Source organism: Rhamphochromis sp. 'chilingali' (genome assembly GCF_963969265.1).
Source record: "Rhamphochromis sp. 'chilingali' genome assembly, chromosome: 12".
NCBI lineage: Eukaryota > Metazoa > Chordata > Actinopteri > Cichliformes > Cichlidae > Rhamphochromis > Rhamphochromis sp. 'chilingali'.
The window spans coordinates 29,097,286-29,123,412 of NC_137939.1; the positions used below are offsets into that span (position 1 = coordinate 29,097,286).

Sequence of the window (26,127 nt, forward strand, 5' to 3'; positions counted from 1 at the left end):
TGTCATAGGGCTAACATACAAAGATGGTCAACCATTTACACTCCCATTCACACCTATGGCCAATTTAGTTAATTTAACCTTACTAACTGCATATCACTGGGAGAAAGCCAGAGTACCTGAAGAGAACCCACAGTCAATTGGTGGGAAAGAGACAGACTGAAGTCCCCCCGGCTTACCTCCCATCACCTGAGAGAGGGTAAACACCCAGCCTTTAATGATTAAAATGATGTAGCGTGCCATAATATGTGCTTTTGCTAATAGTAAATCATCTTTATTCTTAATGAAAGATAAAGAATATAATTATGATTCATATGTTGAATGAGTGCAGTTTGAGTAATGAAAATTATTCTCTGGATTTTGTGTGTGTGAACATGATCCAGCTTCACAGATTAGTGTCTGTGTGTGACTGTAGGAATGTGGAAAATTAGGAATTATTCTGTAGTAGTAACACTACAGGAGCAACCAATGCCCACTCATTTAATTTATGATTTTTGACTTTTTCCCTCTCTCTCTCCATTGTTTCTGATTGGAAACAAGAACTGGGCTCCTCTCCTGTTGGATTATATCCACACAGAGATAGGCGCATCGTAGCCATGGCGTGCCCATTTCTGCTTTCCGCTCTCCTCTTAAAGATCAAAACAAAGTCAGCATTAGCTCCGAGTAGGTTGGTTGGATTAGTATAATTCAAATTATTTGATTGCTTGAATATTTGATTATGCTTTTGATTTGCTCCTGCTAAACTGTGTCAATAAAATATCCTGCATTCAAAAAGTTTCTTTTTTTTAAGAGTAAATTCTCGACCATCTCACACTTCTGTTTAATCGTTTTCAGTCTGACATTCATTCAGCTGTGTGAAAACTGTAACTTTAATCTCAGCCAAACTGATTTACTCAGGAACAAATAAAACACTGAACGCAAAACACTGAGAACCTTCTTGCTGTGATGCCACAGTACTACACAGTACAGCTGGTACTGTGTAGCACTGTATTTTACACTTTATATGCTTTTTGTTAACAAATTGGATTTAAAAAATGTACATTTGTAGTTTGCTGAACTTGTTTTGGAAATTTCACAAATTTTAGCCCCAGGAGTCATCGTGGACATGCAGGAACAGTGAAATGTGAAAAGTGTGTGTGATAGGAAACGACTTTAGGATCAATATCAGTTGAGTCTTCAGCTATGAACATTCATATTGAGTTTCAGCTTGTTGTATACTTGTCAAACCCAAAGAGCAATGCTGGGGAGGATATACGTATCCAATATGAAGAACTGGTTCCTTCAGTGGCCCCTTGAGGCTGGGGCCTAAATCTTTACCCAGTCAAAATGTGAAATACATAACAATAAAAAATATGTTTAGAAAATTATCTAGGTAGATAGGTAAATAATTCCCCCTCTTTTTTATGTTATACATTCAAATGATATTAAGGCTTAATATTGGAAATGATGGCAGCTTTTATTGATGGGTGTCAGACAGGCCTTATGGAGGCATTATGTCTGTCTACTGGATGTTTTGTGCTGATTTAGACATCATATCATGCGTTGTGCAACACAGCCTTTGAGGCACGTCGGTCATCATGCACCTCTCAATTTTTGTAACATGGTGCGTTGTGCTGTGGCCACCGCAGCTGGCATGAAAACACAAGTGTCCTGTTGGTTTTTGTTACCATTTCAATTATACAACACAGGCTCCAGTGCAGAAGCTTAGCTGTTGGAACAGCTGGAAAACTTGAGTTTGTGGAAAACATTTTGCAACAAAACAAAGTCTTGCTTTCTGGTTTTGTCTTTTTTGCTTGTGTAGAAAAGGTTTAGTAAAGTTTATTTATTAAGCACTTTTCACAGACAAGTGGTCATAAAGCACTGTACACAAAAGACTACAAAAATGATTAATTAACTAAATAAAGACAGTAAAATAAGCATGTAGTTTTAAGTAAATATTAATTCAATATAACATTCTCAACAGCAAGCCTTTTGTTTTAGCTGCTTTTTAAAAGAATCCACAGAGTCAACTTAGGCTACGTTCACACTGCAGGCGAAAGCGCATCAAATCCGATTTTTTTGACCCTATGCGACCCATATCCGATCATGCTATGACAGTGTGAACGGCGCAAATCCGATATTTTCAAATCCGATCTGGGTCACTTTCGTATGTGGTACTGAATCCGATACATATCCGATGTTTTAGAAAGCGACTGCTGTTTGAACGGTCAAGTTGCATTAAATCCGTCTTTTACGTCACCGACACAAGACTGAAGCCAATTATCAGCGCCGGAGAAGCACCCGATACGACATCGCGAACGCTTCCTGGCCATCCAGCGTAGATGTCAGTGAAACTGTTGGGAAGACAACGTAAACATTTTATTTGTACTGTTTAATCTGCAGATTCTGACAGAAATCTGACAGTATGTTGTTGTGGTGGTGACGGTTCCACAGACACGGTGCCACAGACTGAAAGGCATCGTCCCCCTGAGTCGTGTACGGGAACAACTAACAAAGTCAACGAGCGAGCAGCACTGTATTATGCAAGAAGCTGAGACGCTTATGTGGAGATACTGTCTGAGTGGCGACACCTATCGCTCAGGAGAGTACTGCAGCAGCTGCCTGCAGCTTAACATGAGACTGTGAGATGAGGCTTTGACAGTGAGTGAAATGATTATTGCTGCAGGTGTTCTGGGGCTTTACTCATTGAAGTAACTGTAATTGACTTTGTATCAGAGTTTGATGTTGGTGGAATTTAGCTGATTATTTACCAATATGGTAAAACTTTAGTTGTTTAGTTCACTTACTAAATACTCAACCGTGTTCCTTAAAAAGTAAATTTTCTTAGAGTTAGTGGAGGAAATAAAAAGAAATACTAGACTTCAAATTTAACTAGTGGATACATATTTGCTTATGTTAGAATTTATTTTCATCTTTAAGGCTTATAACCCCCAGTATTGTATATTGTATAATTTCCACACACATTTCTGTTTTATCCTTTACTGCCCACAGATATGTAGAATAGTTTTGGATTTACAGCCTCTGATACCAGCAATAGCAAAGACTCAGGTAACATCCCAGAAAGACGATAAATCCCCCTGACACTTAGTAGCATACACTATTTGTACCGAAGACTTTATCCTTAGCGTGGACCAGTTTTTGGCATGTTTTGGGGTTTGAAAGCCCCAAAGGTTTGTAAGAAATTACAGGCTAGTCCCAACGTCAGCAACAGGATCAGCACCGATTCAAGTGAGTCTGCTCTTGGAACTGTCTTCATTTCATATATTTGACATACAAGGGCCAGTACTAACGGGCAGAAACATGGATGTGCCATGGGTTCCCCAGTTTTACCTACTGACACCAATTTGTATATAGAGGAAGTGAAAAAGAGCGCTCTGTTATCCTAGCCTGGAACACCACCAAGTCATCAGTTCAGGTATGTGGATATATTGAAAAGAAAATGCAGATGGCATAAACAATAGTAAAAATCCACAGGAATTCAGATTTTTAACAATGGCAAAGACTTTTGGTCAAAATTAAATCTCAAGAGGTGCCACAATTCACTGATCACATTAACCTGGTTAAAAAACAAATCAAGTTTACCAACGGGGACATGCTAGACTTTGATAGTGAGATTTTCATTAGTAATAGGGGACAATTAAAAGTTGATTTGTACCTTAAACCAGCGTTAAAATGTGCCCAACCCTCAGCACAGAGTAACATATGCTTTTACGTGCCAGGAGAAATGCATGATCTATCATTCGGGAAAGCAAACAACATGAGCCTAAACAAATGTCACAAAACAGACGAACAAGAAGACAGAACGCCATTTATGTAAAACGGGAAAGAGCATTTCTGAACAGAGGACAATGCTGTGATTGCAGCTGCATCAGTACACTCAAGTAATATCCCAGTTCATTCAAAGTGCTTTATACAGCATGCCTCATTCACCCACTCACACCATTTAATACAAGCACTTTTGTATTAAGTACAAGCACTTTTTTGCTTAAAAGCTTTCTGTCTAACATTCACAAACAATGGGGGAGGCGATCGAAGCCCTTTGGGTGTCTACCCTCCCTCTTTTGATTAAAAACTGGGAGCTTGAGTAGCTTTGCAGGCCTGGTCCTACCAGCCACACCCGTTAAGGACAGCTGACCTCTAGATCTGTGTACCTGGTAACTGACTGGGTTGAATTTAATGGCTTGGACCAAGCCCCAAGGGTCTGTTACTTTTAAACTGCTGGAGTGAGAGCTGTTCATATTAATGTAGATTAATTCTCAAGTTTTTATCTTTACTGCTTCACAAAGGAAATGTCAACAATTTACACTTTAATTGCGGAGTATTTTATTAAAGGAGTTTAGCAGGTGCAGAGCAAAAGCAGAATCAAATAAAAAATAATCAAAACCTGAAATTATACTTACCTAATTAACCTACTCTGAGATATTCTACCCTCTACATTGATGGGGAGGAGGTAGAAAGGTTAGAAAGCTTTAAGTTCCTCAGAGTCCACATCTCGGCAACCTTACCTCGTCCACAAACATTTCCCACCAGGTAGGGAAAGCACAACAAAGGCTGTACTTTCTCAGGAAGCTGCGTCCGGCCCAATTACCCCGGAGACTGCTAGTAAACTTCTACCGCTCCACCATCGAGAGCCTGACTTACTGCTGCACCGCGGAAGACGAGGAAACTGCAGCGGGTGGTGAGGGCAGCAGAGCGGGCAACTGGCACCTCACTAACCCCCCTCAGAGACATTTATACTGGCAGACTTCAGCAGAAAGCCAGCATCATCATCATCAAGGACCCCTCGCACCCTGGACACTCACTTTCCCCCTTCCCTCTGGTAAATGCTACAAGTCCATCATCTCAAAGACAAACAGACTCAATAGAAGTTTTTACCCACAGGCTATCAAACATGCCCTACCTCCACCCTGATTGGAGGATAACTGCACTGCCAACACTCATGGACATTACACCTTATTTATAGACCGTATTTTTATTTTTACTATATTGCAACCAACATTCCTACATTTTTAAACTGTAATTATTATAGTAGCAACAGCACCCCCACCCCACTCGATGTGCAACAGCAGCATCCCCCTCCCCACACACACACACTCAATGTATCCGTATGTATGCAGATGTATATATAACTTGTACATATCTTTCTTGTGTTAATGTAAATTTGTCGGTGTTACTGTGTAAATACTTACGCTATTGTGTAAGTATTACATTAAACCCTAAACTCATGGAACAATGCCAAACTGCCTTTCATTGTTCTTGTAACAGTGACAATAAAGACCTATTCTATGCTATAATGCTTACTGTGTGCTGATCCTTGTGAGTAAGAAGGTTAGAGAGAACGAGTGTGCGATGGCCACCAGCACCCCTCTCTTTTCTGTGTAGGGATAACCAATAGAAGAGAAGTCAAGTCCAAAGGCGAACAATGGATTTATAAATACTGTGGAGTTTATACTCCAGCAGGACAAAAATGAGCAGAGAAAAAAGCCAAAAAAAACAAAACTAATTTTAGGTTTCACAGTTTGGACAGTGGTTGAAACTGTGACCATGTGACATCCGATCATGTTGTTGACATCTGTGATGGACCGAGTTGAAAAAACAGGAGGAGTCCCAGGAATTATTAGAAAAATATAGTTTCCATTTACTTAACCCCCAAAAATTATATTTCAAGGTTCTTTATTTGTCACATGCATAGTTATACAAGTATAACACACAGTGAAATGTAGCCTGACACGCTCCTTGACATGTGCAACAATTGTGTGGACGTACGTACATACGTACGTACTACGTGCAGTAGTAGCAGCAAGCAGGTGAATTCTGTACATTAATATGAATAGACATCTGACTATTTTACAGGATAGACAATATAAACATGTTTAAAATTAAAGGAATTTGAAATGTACATTGTTCCTTGGTTTAGTGTCTGGAAGAGAGTCCTGTCTCAGTCAATTATAGATGATGTGAGAGGGCGGGTGTGTGTGTTTAGGGCACGGATGGCTTGGGGATAGAAGCTCCTCTTGAGTCTCTCTGTCCTTGCCCGGAAGATGCGGAACCTTCTACCAGATTGCAGAAGTTGGAACAGTTTGTTGCCAGGATGGGACGGGTCCTTCAGTATCTGCGCTGCTCTAGTCCGGCATCTCCTGGTGTAGGTGTCCTGAAGCGGGGGGAGAGCAATCCTGCAGCAGCGTTCTGCTGTACGGATCACTCTCTGGAGAGCTTTTTGGTCCTTCACACAGCTGTTCCCGAACCACGATGTCATGTTCTGTGTGAGGATGCTCTCCACAGCGCCTGTATAGAAAATCCTGAGGATCTTTGGAGAGACCCTGAACTTCCACAGTTGTCGTAGGTGATACAGGCGCTGCCTAGCCTTTTTGGTCTGGACCTGAATGTGGGCAGCCCATGTCAGGTCTATTTACAAGAGTAATAAATGTTGAGCTCATAAAAGAGGTCAAAGTAACAAAACTGAACTCAGGCAAAGACTGCAAACTTAACAACCCAAATGACTGCTACCAACAAACATAACTGACCTAAACATGAAATGACATACAAGGGTATATATAATGGCTGATCACACCATTGTGACACATGAGGGGTAACCAACAAAACAAAATCATAAATCACAAACGATGCAGTACAATCTAGTTTGTTAATAAACTAAACCCTAAAGAAGAAAATCAAAACCCCATTAAACCCTAAACTCAAATATTTAATTAAATACAAATACTTTGTTTTCAAAGTAAAGAAAACACACATTCCCCCCTCAGCAGGAAGTGGTGGTGTGGTCCAATTATCGTCCTTTTTAATGGTTTCAAACCCTGGCTGCCATCTTTTGTCCAGCAACTCCCAGGGATGATGGCAGGTAAGAAATAAAAAGAAAAAGGTTAGTCAGAAAGCAAAGAAATGAAGTAGTATGAATACATAAGTAAACTAAATGTGCGCGCTTACAAATAGAACAAATGTATCCAAACCAATCAATAAAGTTATTGGCAACTAAAATGTATTACTATGTTCAAATGAAAACTGAATATACAAAAGTTACCGACTTTAGAGTGTGGCCACGGGTTTGGCCATCACAACATCTAACGATGTCTGAAGCTTCGCTGTTTCAGAAAGAGTGTTGGTGTGAATTATGTCCTGCAGGTTTTAGATGTGTCCTTGATCCAACACAGCTGATTGAAATGGCTAAATGACCTCCTCAACATGTCTTGAAGTTCTCCAGAGGCCTGATGATGAACTAATCATTTGATTCAGGTGTGTTGACTCAGGGTGAGATCTAAAACCTGCAGGGACACCGGCCCTCGAGGCTTGCTGTGCAACACTTCTATCACCCTTCTATCTTCAGTTTCATGTCAAAGGGTTTTGCTCCAAAGCTAGAGAGCTTATTGCCAAAAAACACCCGAGTCAAGCATATGGAAAAAATATTATTTCTTAATAAAATAAATAGTTACCATCACAGCAGTATTCATAAACACAATCACTCATGTCTACACACATTAATCAAAAACAAATTAGATGAATGAATGAACCACAGTGAAAAATAAGATAAAATAAAACAGATTAAGGTGTTTTTATTTATATTCTAGGCAGTGATTATTCCCATGCTGGGACTGTTGTAGGAACAGCCAACAGGTGCAGGAAGACAAACTGCCATGGCTGCTATTGTCAGGGTTGTGCTGTGTGGCGAGCAGAGGTAGGACCCAAGAAGTAGGTGATGTTCAAAGTTGCAGGAGGCCCTTTGGGAAATATACTTTTCTACACATTATTTATTTTGTAACATGAGCAGAGAACCTTTAGAGATGTACAGCTCTGGGTGTATTTTGCACACTGTCTTTGACTGTTGCAGGTGGTGAGAGCTTTCAGGAAGCTAAAACAGATTAAAATCTATTTTTATTTCCACCAGGTCTCAGGACAGAGACAAATTTCATGTTGCAATACTTTGTTTGAAAAAAACATATCAGAGGATTATTTAATTTATATAGAAGAGAATAGCCCTTTATTGTTATTGTACATGTACAGCAAAATTATAGGTGCTTCACACAAACTGTGCATTAAGTAAATATATATATATTTCTAAACAGTAGTAAAGGTATATTTTATTCGTTTTTAGTATAAGGTACCAACCATTAGCAAACGTTAACATTAAAAATCTCATCAAGCTTGCACAGAGTCATAAAATGTAATTATCCAAGCAGAATATTGATGTCTGTACAGTGTTATATTTTTGGGCTCGCATGGTTTGCAATATGAACGAGGTGGGGGCCACAGTGCTGTTTTTCTTCACGGGGCCCCATATCACCCGGCGGCACCCCTGTGTGTATCGGCTTCCTGTATGAATACGAAAAACAGACCACGTGGTGTAAAAGCAGACTGCAGCTTCTTTTGTTCAAATCAATCAAACCAGAGACGGACAGAGAGCCGCTGAACCAGGAAATCGCCGGTATCTGATTTATTTTTAGTTGTCTAAAATTAATAATGATATTTCCCGAAATCACACAGATTGTACCTGGGCTTATTAAAAAAATTTCCAGCCAAGAAAACGTGGATAAAGTTTTATGTTGTATCATCGTTTTATAGAGTGTTTGTGTTTATGTCTTTATTTAGGATGTGTGTTAGCATACAGTAGAGAGGTAACGTTAGCTTAATGAAACCTATCAAGTCGTCTATTTTTCCCATTTTATGTGATATTATTTTACGGTGGGTTCGAGAGTGTTGGTGTTTTCGTACAATATACAAACTTTGCGCAGCTTGTTTGTGTAGCGGCTAACTATTTAACTTCGTACGCCGTGTGTTAGCACATCAGCTAGCTTGGTACCCGACCATTATGTGAACAAAGAGCGACAGAGGTTAGCCGCTCAGCCTAATGAGGCTAGCAGCTAGCTCGCAAACTTAAACCGGTGCACTGTTATAGTTTGCTGGGTTTTTTTGTGTGTGCATAACAAGCTAGGTGGTTGTTTTTGTTTGTGTATTTCCCCCGACGCCAATGTCGAATAGCCGAGTATTAGACAGCCACTAAGAATGTAATTTAAGAAAACCGGAGAGATTTTATTAGCTTGTACGTAACAATAGAGATGAATTAGGGCTTCTTGAATGTGGCAAACTTATATAACGGCACACATATAGTGCTGGCAGCATCAACTCAAGCGTGTGAACTTGTAGCCAGTGAAGTTCGCCAATTCGCCAAAGTTTACGTTAACAAAAGACCGATTTGAAGCATTTAGTTATTTTTAATAACGTCCATTCCGCCATAACCAGCCCACGAGTTTAATGAGTTGAAGTTTTTGGTAATTAACTCCTGCACAGGGTTTTTCATTCACATCTTATTGTGTTGTGCTGTACTTCAAATAAGTGTTTCTGTAATTTAACACGTTAGTAGTTTTATTCAACAAGCCTTCGTTTGGTCTTTTCCACAGCCTTTGTTTCTTTGACAATTAAGTTTCCATGTGGTCTGAATAACACTATGTGGTTTCTTCTTTTCCACAGAAAACAGCTTGAGTTTGAAAGATGCCACGCAAGAAGGTGACAGATGTCTCAGGGAATGGTGGGATGAAAAGGAAGCGAGCCAGCGGGAAAAGGAGAGAGAGGGATTTCAGCAGTGATGACGAGTTTGACTTTGAGCAGGAAAACAACAAGAAATCCGGCAAACCCACCACCAAGTCTGGTCTCCAACCGGTCACTGTGGCAGACGACGTGAAAGAGAAAATAGTGCGTTTGATCAAACATAGACTGACTGGTTTTTGAAAGTTAAAGTGTTCTGTGTTACAAACATTTCTCAGTTATTACCTGATAATGACCGTCAGTCAAACCGTTCGCCTTTCTTTGTTGTTTTTCATCAGCATGTGTGTTTATGCTTTTCCCTTCTCATAGTACAGCCTGACCTGTAATATGAAATTTAATCAGAATTTTTTCATTGTTTTTCTTGTTTAAAAAGAAATATTTGCTGTATGAAAAGTTTGTGTTAAAGCTGTCCCTGTTTGGTTATTGCTAAATAATAATACAAAATAAAACCTACTTTTCCCTTTGACCCAGGAAATAGATTAGATTTATTTTTTTGTTTATTCATTGTTTGTTTGTTTTTTATAGTTATTGTCCTCTTTTTGCAGAAACTCGAGTGCCCAAAGGTAAAGGGCCAACTGCTCATCTTTGGGGCAACCAACTGGGATTTGATTGGAAGAAAGGAGGTTCCCAAACAGCAAGGTAAACACCATTCAAATGGCTATCCTATAATGTACCTGTGTCGCAGGATAGTCTAGTTTTTGTATGTTGGCATGGCCACGTGTATCCTGTTTTCTTAGGGAGTATGACTCATCTAGTCATTTTTAATATTTTGGTGATGATGGCGTGATTAAGAAGCTTCCTGAGGTCCTTGTACAGAGAGTGCACACTGTAGTCCTGAGCCTGTTAGAGAAACTATTTTTATCAAGAAAAGGCTTCAGTGCATAATCAAAGCTACAAAATGTTATTTTTACCTTTCTATTCTATCAAACAGTTTGTCTGTTGTTTGATACAAACACACCTTTCATGAGCTTCCATGGTGCTGGTAGTTGTGAGGTCAACCTATGCTGCGCTTTAGGTCAAGGGTCACCGACCTTTTGTTAAACTGAGAGTTACTTGAAGCATACAGAGTAGTACAAGGTGCTACTTGTATGATATCTTGAATAACAAAGTTTAGCTGTTCCCCTTTAGTGCTAATATTTCTATCTGAGAGCGGGTGACCTGATCACAGTAGTGTCGAGGATTCCCCAGAATTAATATTTGCAATTATTTGGGGAATGCAGATTTAAATTCACAACATTGTTTATTTGTGCGAATCTTCTGTATCAACATTTGAAAGTCTGTTTCCACTTGTGATATTTTTGTAAATATTTTGACAGTTTTGTATGAATGAACACATTTGTAGCATTTTGTCTAAAATAATTTTCTTTAAGAAACCATTAACTGTCACAACTTCAAATCATGTAACATTTTTTTTATTTGAACTGATCACATTTTTGTACAATATTTGAGTTTAACAGAACTACAGCGTCTTTTACTGAAAACGTCTTTGTAAATATCTGTTAGTGGGAAGCCTGGTTTCCCACTTACAGATATGCTGTACACCAGTGAACTGTAATCTGGGCTATAATTACAATATAAACAACACTGCACTTCTGAGTGAGTCTTGAGATGTGTGGAGGTCATTTTGTTAGGATTTTAATCTTGTTCAGCATCCAAGTTGAACTTAGCTGTTCAGCAGTGCATGTCGTGTACACTTACATGAAATGATTTCAGATGACTAACACACACATGGCTCAAGTCGATCAAAGTCACTAAACCTGTTCTCAAACTCTTGCCCGAGTCTGTTTAAGACTTGAGCGTACTTGTCTGCAGCTTCGTCCAAAGCCCCAGATGCAGAAGCATTGTTATTCAGCACTGACTGCACAGAGGGAAAGTGCAGGGATTTTTTTCTTCCTCTGTAAATGTACAGAGAGAATTTTCATCGTAGCTTTAAATGCATTTCCAGTGAGATGTCTTCATTTTGGGTTTGCATTAACTCATTGAATTCAAAAGTGACAAAAACACTGCCAAACTCGCCCCCGCCTGCACTATCGGATCTTTGTGTTTTGTAACAGGTTACCATATTCAGCTAAAAGTTCCAGATGCTAATTATGATCTCTATGATGGGAGTTGTCATATTGCATGTATCACCTGCTGCTGAATGGTGCGGGGGTAATGTAGAAATGTTGGGAAATCTGTGTAATTTTTACATTGCACAATGACGCCTGTTCCATTTGTAGTTACGTCAACAGCTTTTTCACTGGTATCTTCTTTTTTTTTTTTCCTCCATGAAGAATCTCTTCACCATATTGTAGATATCAAGTCCATGTGTTGTTGTCTTCAGGGGCACTAGGGGCATATCCTGGGCAGAGAAATCATTGAACATCATCTAGACCAGGGGTGCCCAATCCCGGTCCTCGAGAGCTACCGTCCTGCAGCTTTTAGATGCATCCTTGTTCCCACACACCTGAATCAAATGAATGGCTTGTTATCAGGCCTTTGCCAAACATGATGGCATGCTGAAGAGATCAAACCATTTGATTCAGCTGTGTTGGAGTAGGGATGCATCTAAAAGCTGCAGGATAGTAGCTCTCGAGGACCGGGATTGGGCACCCCTGATCTAGACAAATGTTATCAGCTGTGATATACTGCTGCAGACTTGTTGCACTGGAAGCTGAACCCCTAGCACTTAACTAGATTCCAGGTACTCGTCAAATTTAGCCCCTAGTTGGACATCTGAGAGTGTGGAGACAACATCAGGACATGTTGAAAGCTTTAAGCCTGTAACATTGGAGCAGTTTGAGTCACATTGATTGTATCTTTCATTACAACCAGTTAAAAGTACTAATTACTCATTGAAAATGATTCCTCAAAAATCTTGAGCCGTCTTATTTCTATTTTATACTTTGCTTAATATTGTAAACAATAATCCTCCAAGCTTTCAGAGATCTTCAAGAACTAATGTCCATAAGAAATAAGAACATAATCAAGCAAAGACTCAACACAGGATCTAAAAGATGCATCTGGCCTGTCAGTTGATCCGTCTACTGTATGCCAAGCCTCATCAGAAGTAGATGTGTGGCTGTCAAGAAGCCATTCTTTACCCTCTAGAGTCAACTTTTCCTGAATCCTGTCGTCACCTTTGTTCAAGACAGAAATGGCAAAAATTTGATTTACTAAGGAAAGCTCTCACAAGCTTCCTCAAAATTCAGTGACAGCAGGTCTTAAGGAGTGACAAATGCAAATTTACAATATCTGGTATCTATGTAGGAGGTCGAGAGAGATGCAGCAGTGTGTGGTGTTATCTTCATAGAGGAGAGCAAAGAACAAAGACGTATCAAATATTCATTTCAAGCTCATTAGAACTGCACAGACTTTGTGCTTCCTGTATTTTCATTTATTTGCAAAATTTTCAATAAATGACTGCAACAGTTTCCCAAACAACATAAAAAGAAATTGGCTCCAAGAAAAAGCACTCTCTGTGCATGTGAGTGCTTTTGTTTGCTGTGTGGATGCTCTTGTCTTTACCTGACTGCTGTTCTCATTATGGTGCAGAACTGATGCAGGGGCATACAGACCCAGACAAAATCAATAAGTGGTTGATTAGTTTACATCTGCAGTAGAGAAGTCAGTTGATGATGCAGCCTGTTCACTATGAACTGGCCGTACACATCACAGTCTGTGTGATCCTGGGGTTAAAAAAATCATTGCAGCCAAAGAGTCTGAAATAGGTTCATTCATGCTGACATCTGGACCGCAAATGAGTGAATGGGCTTGTTTATTTAACCAGCTGATGATGGTGTTAACTACATGAAGTGAGTATTTATATTCCAATCTATTTGGTTATGTCAAATCCAGAATTTACAAACATATTTTTTTGCAAAGGAAGTATAAATGGGAAAAAAAAATTAAAGTGTAAGTTTTGTTTAGGAAATAAAAGCTCGCGTGACACTGGGAGTACTTGTATGTGTGCACTGTTTCAAGCCAGATGGAAAAGATATCAGTCTTAAACGGCTCTAACAGCGCAGAGATGATGCAAATGAATATCATCATTGTGAACTTACTGTAAAATATATAAAGCATTTGACATCTGCAACAATAACATGCAACAAATACATAGATGTAACAGTAGTATAATCCAGAATACACCATGTTTCATGTAACTGGATGTTTAAGTGTTGTCGAAGGTTTAACTACCTGTTTACTTTTTGCTTGTAGGACCTGAGCACGACTGAAAACATCCCATTTTAATGACAGAATTATTTAAATATTACCTGAAAACGGGTAACTATTTTTAAACTATCAGTCTTTGATAAAGGCACAACAGCGTGTCTATTCTGCTCTCCATCTCTCAGCTGGCTGCCTCCTCTCACTGCTGTCCTGGTGTATCAGCAGGAGTGGGAAGCTGTTGCTCTCCCTGAAAGACACCACAGCTCAGCTGCAGCAGTGGATTTCTCAGTCTTTCCTGACTCTGGCCACTTGCAGTTTTCAAAGGAAACTAGATGTATGATAAGTTGGTTTTTTGAGGTGGTTGTCACGGATTTTTGAATAGTGCATCCTTAAAAATGCACGCCATAATGCGCCACACTTTCCAGGTGCATTTTATTAGTTTTTCGTCACTCTAGAGCAGGGGTGCCCAATCCCGGTCCTCGAGAGCTACTATCCTGCAGCTTTTAGATGCATCCCTACTCCAACACAGCTGAATCAAATGGTTTGATCTCTTCAGCATGCCATCATGTTTGGCAAAGGCCTGATAACAAGCCATTCATTTGATTCAGGTGTGTGGGAACAAGGATGCATCTAAAAGCTGCAGGACGGTAGCTCTCGAGGACCGGGATTGGGCACCCCTGCTCTAGAGTCTGTTTACACACCGGAGAAGAGCAGAGAGGTGGAGCTGATAACATCGGGAGGTCGGGCTGACCGGCGGCACTGTTCCTGTAATCGCCATTAAAACCTTTTACTGGGAAAAGCTAGCAAAGTCCTCATCAAACCACCTGATCAACAAACGCTGACCTGAAGAAAAGTAAACTTTGTCTCCACCGCTGTTTGTTTTACACAGTGAAAAATCCTCCGTTAAAGTCAGCAGATGAACTGTTAACTTAGCATGTTTATATTACCCAGCTCACTGAAGGCCAAGCAGGGGTGAGTCTAAAGGGGGCCGTGGGCAGTGTCAGACCACATCCACTTGAAATATTTTTTGAATAAAATAAAATTGAAATAATATAAAATATTGTGTTAATGAAATTGCATTTATTTAAAAATATAACATTTTTTCCACAGACCAATAAAAATGTTAAGCTTTGACTGCACTTGACATTATTTATATATTTTTGCATTTAACAAAAATATTTTCTTTAGAAAGTATATTTTTGACTTGGCACATAAATACAGTCAACGCTGTTTTTTTTGACAATGTTTTTTGTGCAGTTAAACTATTAAAGTTCTCCAAGCCAACCGTGCAGCTTAGTTATTACAAAGAAGTATTGTTACAAGAAATGATCAAACACAAACGTTCTTTTTTGTGCTCCGTTTATAGAAATGTCAGCATTCTTAAAGAATGCAGTGTTTATGAACAGAATAAGGTACAGAGGGAGCGTTGTGCCCAGTGTTGCCAACTTAGCGACTTTGTCGCTATATTTAGCGAGTTTTCAGACCCCTTAGCGACTTTTTTTCTTAAAAAAAAGTCACTAAAAAAAGATGTGAAAGTGTATATCGCTTTTACTCTCAACAAGCAGTCAGTTCTTCTTTTACTCTTTTACTCTTATGCTGTTTTGTGGATCACAAGGTTTAAAACTACTTATAAACACACACACACACACACACAAAGTAACTCCACCAGAGTGCCTATTTCGGGTCACTTTTGCCGGTCCAAGGACAAAGGAGCAGGGTTGGAATTGTGACATTAAAAAAAACAATTGCTAAAAGAAATTTAATTTGTAGTTCTAAATAAACTCTAAATGCATTTAGGACGTTTTTTACTCACTTTATGTCTCTTCCACGATGTTATTTCTCTCTCCAACAACATAGGTTACAATTAGATTAGCGTGACCAATTATGCAAATTAGGCAATGACGTCATTTAGCGACTTCTAGCAACTTTTAGGACAGCCAATAGCGATTTTCCTTAATGAGGAGTTGGCAACACTGGTTGTGCCAGTGTTGTGCATTTGTGTGTGTGGGGGGTCTTGACACGGGTTCTGTGTGTGTTTCTTAGCTGCTTTCCGCAACCTGGGCCAAAATCTCTGGGGCCCTCATCGTTATGGCTGCCTAAATGACGTCCAGGTTAGCTGCGTGGTGTCCGGCCCCTGTGCTGCTCACAGTCTCTTCATAACCACAGAGGGCAAGCTGTGGAGCTGGGGTAAGTAACATGCACAGTGGTTGTCTGTGTTGGTTGTGTTATCAGACACTGAGCTTGTCTTCCTGCTTCCTTAGGTCGTAATGACAAAGGTCAGCTGGGTCATGGAGACACCAAGCGCCTGGAAGCTCCCAAGTTAATCGAGGCCCTGGCAGAGCATGTTATTGTTTCTGTAGCCTGTGGACGCAATCACACCCTGGCACTCACAGGTAGGCTTAACTGGGGACTGTGTGGGTTTTCCTTGCACAACAGCAGCTGTTTTCAGTGGTTGTGCAGAACAGCCACAAGATCATGTAATACAGCCGCTTGTTGAAATAAAACACCAGTGTATTCTGGGATTGGATTACGCATTATTGGTTTGATTGCACAGGTCATCGAAGGATGTTTCCAAACTGAAATCCAGTCGGTAATGGCTCTGTGCTTTTAACATGTTTGCTGATGGTACTCTGTCTCCTCAGAGGATGGCGCTGTGTATTCATTTGGAGAGAACAAGCTGGGCCAGCTTGGTCAGGGCAACCAGACTGATGCAGTCCTCACCCCAGCACTGGTAAGCCAGGGTGTAACTCGTACTTTTCCTTCCTTTATCAGATGATAAAGTGTGGTGGTGTAGGTGTCACTGCTGTCCAAGTCTCGTCAGTCACAGGAAATGAATACAGTTAATCTGCTATTCCATAGCTTTTATGGTTTCAAAATAACAAAAACAAACTCAAAACAATTATATAAAATTATCAAACAAAAACAAAATTGTTAATTAATGGGACAGCAGTGCAGTGGCTTCATAGTTTACCTTAGAATCCTTTGGTTGTCAGCAATTCCTCTGCTACACAGCAAACAATGACTGTGGATCGTTAATTCTGCTAACTTTATTTTCCAAATTGTAAACAAATATGGTTTAAAACGGCGCTTACGGCGCTGCCGCGATGTAACTCAGTTTAAAGCTGTAACCTGAACAGTCCATCAAAGTGACCACAGCAGGACACCTCCTTCCTTTGTGCTCTGCCTCCAACATTCAGAAATCAGTTGATTTGTGCATACAGGATTTAGAGCGCAGAGAGCTACCCACAGACTGTGAAACTGCAACAGTGCACCAAGGAGACATACTCACGTAGACAGTGGCTTCTTTGTGCATGTGGCTGCTAAGTTCACATGCAGGTTATTGAATTTACATGCAAGGAATTTAATTGATCCTGTGAAATGAAATTATTTGCCTGGATTATAGTTTTCTTGTGCACAACTTACTCTATAGTGGTCTCGCTCTTCTAAGTCTTTGTGAGTAAATGATTAATTATTTAATCAAGTTATTGATTTACTCTGCCTGCTAGAAACCTGGTTACAGCAGTGAGGTGGTTAATTTAAATGAATCAACACCGCTGCCTCCTCTTGTCAGAATCCTCAAACAGGAGTGGCTTTCTGTTGCATCCATCAGAGCATGAATGTGTGTGAATGTTAGAGAGAAAGCACTTCTGCATTGAAACAGTGCTTGTGTGAAGAGGTGTGAATGAGGCATCGTATAAAGAACTTTGAGCACTCCTGCAGAGTAGAAAAGTGATACATAAGAACAAAACATTTACATGTTTTAAAAGCGAACTTATTTCTTAAATCCAGCATCAGAAACAGTGTTGTATAAATGTAGCAAATTGTTGCCTGAAGGCATGTATATTGTAAGGTAAACACTCTACAATAATACAGAGAAAACCCCAATAATCATATGATTAATTACTCCTTTGATTAATTAATGCGTTGGTCTTAAATTATGATCGATGTGTATCAAATTCATTTTACATCACGGGCCACATACCACTTTGATCTTAAGTGGAGCGGTGAAGCAGGCCCTTTCAAAGTAAAGAATGTGATGCGGTCAAAAAAATTTGGGTGCACCCAACTTTTATGCTGATGCACCTAAGAAAAAAAGTTAGTCTCGAGCTCTGTATAATGTATGGCAAACTGCTGTACCTGTAATAAAAAAACAAACATGCAGCACCTGGAATGAGCTGAGAAACAGGGTCCCAGGACCTTTGATTAGTCAGCCGCATTGGTAAACTTCAGAGAGCTTACCATTGCGGCTGACCTGTCCAATCCTCTAACCAGGGTCTCCTAACATTATGTTGGTGAGGCTGTGGTGCCCAAACACCCTGTCAGGTTGAGCGTGAGATTTCTTTTAAACGACTGCTGAAAACACATTTATAGGTTAGCGTTCCCTTAATCTTTTCCTCTTTATTTTGGGCTGTAGTTTACATCTAAGTGTGTATGTTGGAATGAATGTTTTACCCCATGTGGTTGGTCTGTATGTCTGAACATGTATACTTTTAATATGTCTTTTATTCAAACTGTGAAGCACAAATTCAGTTAAAATGTGATACACAATTAAAGTTATTGTTACTCGTGCTGAGCCATATCACTTCCTCTCAGACTGCCTGCTAGGCTATTTAAAAGTAGAGTGGGAGAGAGAGCCTTCAGGTTTCAGGTCCCTCTTCTGTTGAACCAGTCAGTCAAGAGACGGATATACTCGTGGCTTTTAAGATAAGCTTAAAGCATCGTTTTTAATAAAGCTGGTTGGGGCTGGATCGGATTACCCTGAAACCTCCCTTAGTTTTGCTGTGATGGGGTTAGGCTGCTGGGGTTGTCTGATTGTTGTGGTTTTCGCTCCATTATTTTAGGGTGCCACCATACAGTATTAAGCACTTAGAGGCAACTGTGGGGATTTGGCGCTATATAAATAAAACTGAATTGTGTTTCTCTCTAGATTTCCTACAATGGGCAGCCCCTGGTGAAGGTGGCTTGTGGTGCTGAATTCAGCATGGTGGTGGACTGCAAAGGAAACCTGTACTCGTTCGGCTGCCCAGAGTATGGACAGCTGGGTAAGCTCTCAGCACATTGTTTTCATGTTTTAACATTGTTTACAGTTTAAAACTGCTTAAGGCTGCAGAAGATTGTTTGCAATGACACCAGTTTTCACGCCTCAGCGATTTAGGAGTTTTAAATTGTTACCATAGGTGCATCTACTAAAACTTAGAGCAGTTTTAATTTCAGCGATCTCAACCTCAGGGTCAAGTTTTCCAAAAATGTTGTGTATGTGTTAACTCGAGATTTTGAAATTGATACCATAGGTGCATCTGTTTGGGTTGGTAAATAAAGTGTTTTCATATGTTAACAAACTACACACTTATCAAGATGAAATGACATTTTATATCGAGCCCATTACAGTTCACCATCACTGACGTGTTTGACAAAACCTTTCTTGCTGATTTATTCTAGAAAACTGTAGTTAAATGCACGCAAATGATTTTCATCATGGTGAATTTCCCAGGTTAGACTTGGGCTGACAGCATGGACATCCAAGTTTGTGAATGTGATAACTTGAGAATGAGGTGGCATAGAATTCTGAAATTCATACCACGGGATATGTATCATGTAGACACAGTAGTGTAGTTTGTGCACTGGAAAGCACTGATGTGTTGGGAACGATAAACTCCATTAGTTTTTTATTGTTCTGCATCTCTGTCACTGCAGGCCACAACAGTGATGGAAAGTTCATAGCTCGTGCCCAGCGCATAGAGTTCGACTGTGAGCTCATCCCTCGTCGTGTCGCGATCTTCATTGAGAAGTCCAAGGATGGCCAGATCATGCCTGTGCCTAACGTGGTTGTGAGAGACGTGGCCTGCGGGGCTAATCACACGGTGAGAGGATTCCCAGAAGTCTTATCAGGAGCAAATCAAATTAGATGGCCAGTGATTGATTGATTGATTTTTTTTAATTTTGCAAAAGGGTTTACAAACTGCTGCTGTTTGTGTTTTCAGCTGGTGCTGGACTCTCAGAAGCGCGTGTTCACCTGGGGCTTTGGCGGCTATGGGCGCCTCGGTCACACCGAGCAGAAGGATGAGATGGTTCCCCGGCTGGTCAAGCTGTTTGACTTTCCTGGCCGTGGTGCCAGTCAGATCTATGCAGGCTACCAATGTTCGTTTGCTGTCAGCGAGATGGGTATGTCACATTGCAACAAGATCTCTAAACAGTCTCGCTCAAGTAGGTTGCACGAACGTTGATACTGTTAGTTTTCACAGATTCTTGTTTAACTTGGATGTTCAGGAAAGTGAAGTCATATGGCACGCAGAATTGCCCACCAGTCCATTCCATCAACAGTTTAGACAAACTGAATTTTAGAAACAAGTCTCATGGAGTTAAAATGTAACTTTGTAGCTGCACAGTAAATTTGTTTGAAGGAAATTAGGAGCATAAAAGAGGCGCCTATCAGTCTGCTCATACTTTAGACTTGTGTTATAGTCATTTGCATAAGATTACACTGGCAGAACGAAGAATTAAATCAATTAAATATAAACCAGTTCTTCAATATAAAGAGGATGGACTCCCTCAGACGTCACTGAAGCAGAAGCCTAGCAGATGATGACGTGTATGCCATTCAGACCCTAGTGGACAAAAACTGTACTATGGCTATTTCCTGCTACAAAAAGCCATTACAAGCTGCGATTATTATTTTCCATTTTTAATGAATTCAAATTGTTGAAACCATAAAGAAGTAATCGTGAAAAAGAAAGGCTTTAACTTTCTGTCTTCTAAAGAACAGAAAACTTTTTTTTTTCTTTGCAAGGTTGTTTACAGAAACTACAATTTTAATGAGAGGTGTGAGAGGAGCACACGTATAAATCTGTACATGTTGTATTTTACAGGTGGGCTGTTTTTCTGGGGGGTGACCAATACTTCTAGAGAGTCAACCATGTACCCCAAAGCTGTGCAGGATCTTTGTGGCTGGAAGATCCGCAGCCTGGCATGTGGGTGAGTGCTGTCGTCACTTGTTTCGTTTTTTTCTTTTGGTTTTTATTACCCTTCAGCCATAAAAGCCTGATTGAGTATTGTGGGGACCCCACCAGGTGGGTGGACAGCGTGGACGGTTTGTTGATGTGATAACTCAAGAACAAGCTCACGTAGATTCATACCATAGATGTATCTACTAGAAACCTCAGATAAGTTTAAACCTCCACCTCAAGATCACAAGGCACGTTTTCTGAAAATATTGTGAATGTGATAAGTCAGGAAGGAAGTCGCCTAGGATTTTTTTATATTGATGCCATAGGTGTAGCTGAGGGGTACCACTCACAGCCGGCAGTATTTTTTGGTTTTGGGATTATCTTGCCCTAATTGGACAGTTCCTCAGGGTCAGTTCTCTCACGCTTTGATTTATAGACTGACCTTTGAAGGTTCACTGTGCGCGCGCGCACACACACACACACACACACACACACTGATATATTATCATATGCATATTAGAGTCAGTTTAACCTGTATAGCTCCAAATCAAAACAACAGTTGACCCTACAATAATACAGAGAAAACGCTCACATGACCTCCTTTGAGCAAGCGCTTTGGCAACAGTGGGAAGGTAAAACTTCCTTTTGAAAGGAAGAAACCTCTGGCAGAACAAGGTTCAGGGATAACTGATTAAATGAAGAGTGGTGTAAAAACACAGTGAATGAAAAAAGAGAGTGAAGAAAAAACACGTCACACTCCTCATGGGAAGCCTTCAGCAGCATAGACCTGTTGCATTAAACGTAGAGAGGGTGTCTGACTCCAGACTGAGAACTGGTTCCACAGAAGAGGCACCAGGAAGCTGAAGGAAACCCAAATAAGCCTGCAGTCTGAAAGCCAAATGCTCTTTTGGGGTGATATGGTACTATGAGGTCTTTAAGATAAGATGGGTCGTTATTCAGCACCCTATGTGTAATATGTATGTATAGTACTTTACAATACAATTAATGTAAGTAAAGCACTTTTAATAGTGTTTTACATACACTTTTGGGACTATTTGTTGTTTTCTTATCTACATCCGTAGCTCTGACTCTGTTTGCATGTTTGTATCGATCAGGAAGAGCAGCATCATCATTGCTGCAGATGAGAGTACAATCAGCTGGGGACCCTCGCCCACATTTGGAGAGCTGGTAAGAGTCATTATGAGACATCACATGTCCAGTGTTAACAGCTTTGTAGGCCATCGTCTACATAATCTGTCGTTATTTTTGTTTTTAAACCTGAACAAAAAACATACAGAACAATAGTTCTGTTTGGTTAAAATAGTAACATTTAGTTAAAATAAAATTAAAATTTAGTTAGTGAAAATATCAATATTTTGTGAGACAAAATAAAACGATTGAAATTACACAGATGCTCTTTTGTGCTAATAACATAAAATCTGTGAAATAAAAAATGTGATGCCCTCAAATTACAGAAACAAAAGTCTAGATACTGAGTGTAAAAACTACTGACCGAGAACAGTCACAGGTGCCACAGCTGGTTTAACGTTTCCGCTGGTGTGTGGGGAGACGTTGGCGTGCAGAGTGTAAAACAGTCTTAATTCTGCAGTGGATGATTCAGCTGGTGGAATAAATTCATGCCACTGCGTCGTTTGCAGCAATAGTTTTACAGCATGTTTTGGAAATTACCACATTTTGTTTGACATCCTCCTTAAAATCCAAGCGACGAGCGAGTCTCATTCATTGCTCGCCTGAAACTCGCACTGACAGTATTTAAACACGCATGCTCAGAGCAGTGCGCCAGGTAGCAAGTTTTCCAGTTGGGAGGGGGGATTTATGATAAACATCAAGATGAACAGAATCAACTTACAGGGTATACACAAACTACAGACATAGTTGGAAAAATGTAACCAATAAAAGAAATTTGAAAGAAATTAAGAGCTACCTTTTAAATGTGAAATTGATCTTTTCCAGTTAAAGAAATCTGGTCTTTGAGCCACAAAAACTTGGGGAAGTCAAAAGTGAACTCCAGAGAAGGCGGATATATCTTCCTAACAGAGAACGACTTGTAATCTACAGGGGAACAAGTGGAACCCCCAAAAATAGCAATGAAAAGCTCCGCATTTACCCGTGTCCCTAAAACCTTAGACATGATCATGAAATAGTCAGTCTGACATTTGTTCATTTTACACCAGGAGTGGAAACATGTGGCTCAGGTTACAAGAAGAGGCATTGCATCTTTCACATTGGTCAGTTATTTTGGAATCAGTTTTGACAGTCCAGACTGAAATGGACTTGTTAAACTGTAAGAGTTGCAACTTGGCGCAGCTTGCACTTCATTGTATACTAAGAACAATTTTATCCCACCGCCTGATTCCAACCTTGTGCATTTTTGTTTTTGACTGCAGTATGAGTATCCAGGGCCATCAGTGTGTTGTATAGTTTGTGAAGGCGAAAAACCAGAAGACCATCCGATGGCTGTTCAGTAGGCAGCGAGGGAAAACAGGGGAAAAGGATGCAAAACAACTTAGTACTTAAATTATTTTAATATAACTTAAAATAAGTGGGACACAGGAAAATTAAAGTTGGAGGATGAATTGGAAAACGATCATAAGACTCCACAGTCTTGTTACATTGAAACTTTGTAGTGTGCTTTAGTGTTGCTACAGTCTTGTCAAAATCTCTTTGACATTCACATGAAGATGAATTTGACCAGTGACTTGCTTCCAAATTCGAACAATGTTTATGCAAGTGAAATATTGTGATATTGGCTGTTTTGTTGTAAGATAGGAGATGAACATTGATCACATCTGTCATTGATCTTGCAGGGATACGGAGACACCAAACCCAAATCCTCCACCACCGCCCAGGAGGTAAAGACCTTGGATGGCATCTACATTGAGCAGGTAAATGGACAAGGTGGTAACTATTTGAAGTAGAGTCATTAAGATGCATACTGTTACAATCGCTGATCAATCGTTGATCAATCGTTGATCAAATTAAGCAGTGCCAAAGTTTCACATAATTAGAATGTGTGAATGATCCGATCCAAATCTGATGCATAGTTTCAGACAGTCTTGGATTTGATTGGTCAGCCACCAATCAGACGGTTGCAGAGTCGATCCCAGACTCCCAAAAACTTGAGTATTCTTGTGTGTGTGTGTGTGTGTGTGTGTGTGTGTGTGTGTGTGTGAGTGAGTTATAAGTGCTTACGGGTAGATAAACTGTATAATGTGTGTGAGCTTGGATTGAATAAAAGTAAAACTTTGAATAAGCATTATATCAGCCCTAGTTTGCTTGTACTCCACTTCAGTAGTGATGTCCTTAAACCTGTAGACTAATTGCTACACATTGTAGCAATTAATAATAACAATAGCAACTAATAGTTGCTGTAGGCTCTTTGCCTTACAATGTACAGTTCCTTGAGGCATCTGTTGTGATGTGGTGGTATATTAAAAAAAAAAAGTCAGCTAAATTAAATTGAAAAAGCATACGACAAAAGTGCCTGTGAGACTTGGTGAACGAGGCAGGTTGTACAAAGCGCTTTGAGGACTCGGGTAGATTTGAAATATAAGAACCTGTCTATTTACCACGAAGCAGGGAAATGTCCTTCTCTTTCAAATAACGTGCGTGTTGTTTCTCCAGGTGGTGATGGGCTACTCTCACTCTCTGGTCATTGCTAGACAGGATACTGAGCAGGAACAGGAGAAACTTAAAAAGCTGCCTGAGTACAACCCCCGAACAATCTGAAGGGCCCACCAGCAGTGACACCTCAACCCATTTCACAGAGCAGAGGAACAACCATGTGATCAGCAGGAATACCTGACCTGTTCAGTCGCTACTAGTCACGGCATCGTGCTAGTGGGATGGTTGAGTTGAGGGGAGAGGTGTTCACGAGTCTGAAGGTTATCCACACATCTCGACTCCCAACAGACTCCACAACAATTTGGACACTCAAATCAGAGAAGATGGGACTGGAGACTGACAGATGCTCTGGATGGTCCAGCTCTCACAATGAATGGTCAAGATATCTTTACTTCCCAATGAGCCTGCAACGGTTTGTTCTAAGCACATCTCGTCCAGCAAAGTTGTGCTTCCCAAAAAACCCATTCCAGTTTCTTTTCTCATTCATGTCGGGTCTCTTAATTCTGTTTGTTTGTTTCAGTATTGATAGTTGTGACATTTACAGGTGCTACTCCAGGAGCCCTCGGTCTTTTCCTACTGGGGGCATTTTAAAGACCAACACTCCATACCTGTGCCTTTTTCTACATGTATGTTCAGGTTATGGAATTCTTGTTTATTTGGTTCCGAGGATCAGCTGATCCATCTTGTCTGTGGCAGTGTGACCGAGTGTATGCGACTGCTGCAGATTATAATCAGGATTTGGAACATACACTGTGTCTCATTTTGAATACTTCCAGTAATACACTTCCATATAGTGCACTTAAGTACTTTGTTGCAGACTGCATTAAGGTCGACAGGATAGTGTTTACCCAGATTAAACACAGTTGGTTGTATACTCTCCACTGACTGAAGTTGTCTTGATGTTTGGCAGCCATCTTGGTAATGCCTCTGGGCAGCTATTCTGAAGCTTCTTTTGATTGAATTGAAGGTTTGACTTTAGTGTTCACCAGGACCAAACTGCATGCATAGAATCGTAAGTCAAATCTGATTAAAACACTTTTGGAGACTGCCCCAGAATGAGGTTTAAAAAGCTTTTTTTCCTTTGCAAATTATACTTGGAGTATCCACGTGCAGTTTTACAACACCACAGCTTTATTAACAACTGCCAAAAGTCTGAAAAATGCCAAGCTTATTGTTGTTATGGATATACAGGAAACTAAGAAAAGATGATCTGGTGCAACAACACGGATCCTGGTCCAGCTGTTGAGTATACCATTCAGGTACTCTGTTTACTCTATGCAGTCGCACTTGTCATTGTGAGCACACTTATGCATTAAATAGTAAGTGTATGGAAGAATATTACCTGAGACACAGCAGCCATGTTCTGTGCACTTCATGTTGATGTTACATTCCTTGTTTCTTCAATGTTTGCATCAATGATGCGCGCCTCAGTCCTTCCAAGACCACAGAGTCTCTTAGCTCTTTTTTTTTCTCTTGTTTATTTCATTAAGTTTAACTTTTACAGCGCTCTAAGCAATTTCACAAACAGGTCTGAACCTTCAAAACCACCAATGCACTGTCTAAACTCGTTCAACGTGATAAGGTGCAGTGCGTTCTTTTTAATGGTGAAATTTCTCTGGGTTATGTTTTTGTTTGGTTTGTTTCTTGCTTCTTCTTTTTTATTTCATTGAAATGGTTGAATAAAGATTCCTGTAAATGAATTTGTCTGTGCAGTCAAACCTCTACTCAGGTCAGATTGAACAAAACGATTCAGCCATCCATCCACCTCAGAGGTGGGGAGGTTGTTCAGTTTTATTTGTACAGTACCAAACAACAGTTGCCTCGTGGTGCTTCATTGTAA

At 40.1% G+C, this 26,127-nt stretch overlaps 1 protein-coding gene across 1 annotated transcript; it reads left to right on the forward strand.

Annotated features, from left to right (window-relative positions):
• Positions 1 to 8,283: 8,283 nt before the first annotated feature.
• rcc2 (regulator of chromosome condensation 2) lies at positions 8,284 to 25,166 on the forward strand. The gene is made up of 13 exons (XM_080899767.1): positions 8,284 to 8,431; positions 9,475 to 9,696; positions 10,095 to 10,188; positions 15,742 to 15,885; positions 15,960 to 16,091; positions 16,341 to 16,429; positions 18,626 to 18,740; positions 19,393 to 19,559; positions 19,680 to 19,860; positions 20,565 to 20,670; positions 21,758 to 21,830; positions 23,471 to 23,548; positions 24,288 to 25,166. The coding sequence occupies exons 2-13, from the start codon at positions 9,496 to 9,498 to the stop codon at positions 24,390 to 24,392; spliced, it is 1,485 nt and encodes a 494-aa protein (XP_080755893.1). The 5' UTR covers positions 8,284 to 8,431; positions 9,475 to 9,495; the 3' UTR covers positions 24,393 to 25,166.
• Positions 25,167 to 26,127: the final 961 nt, after the last annotated feature.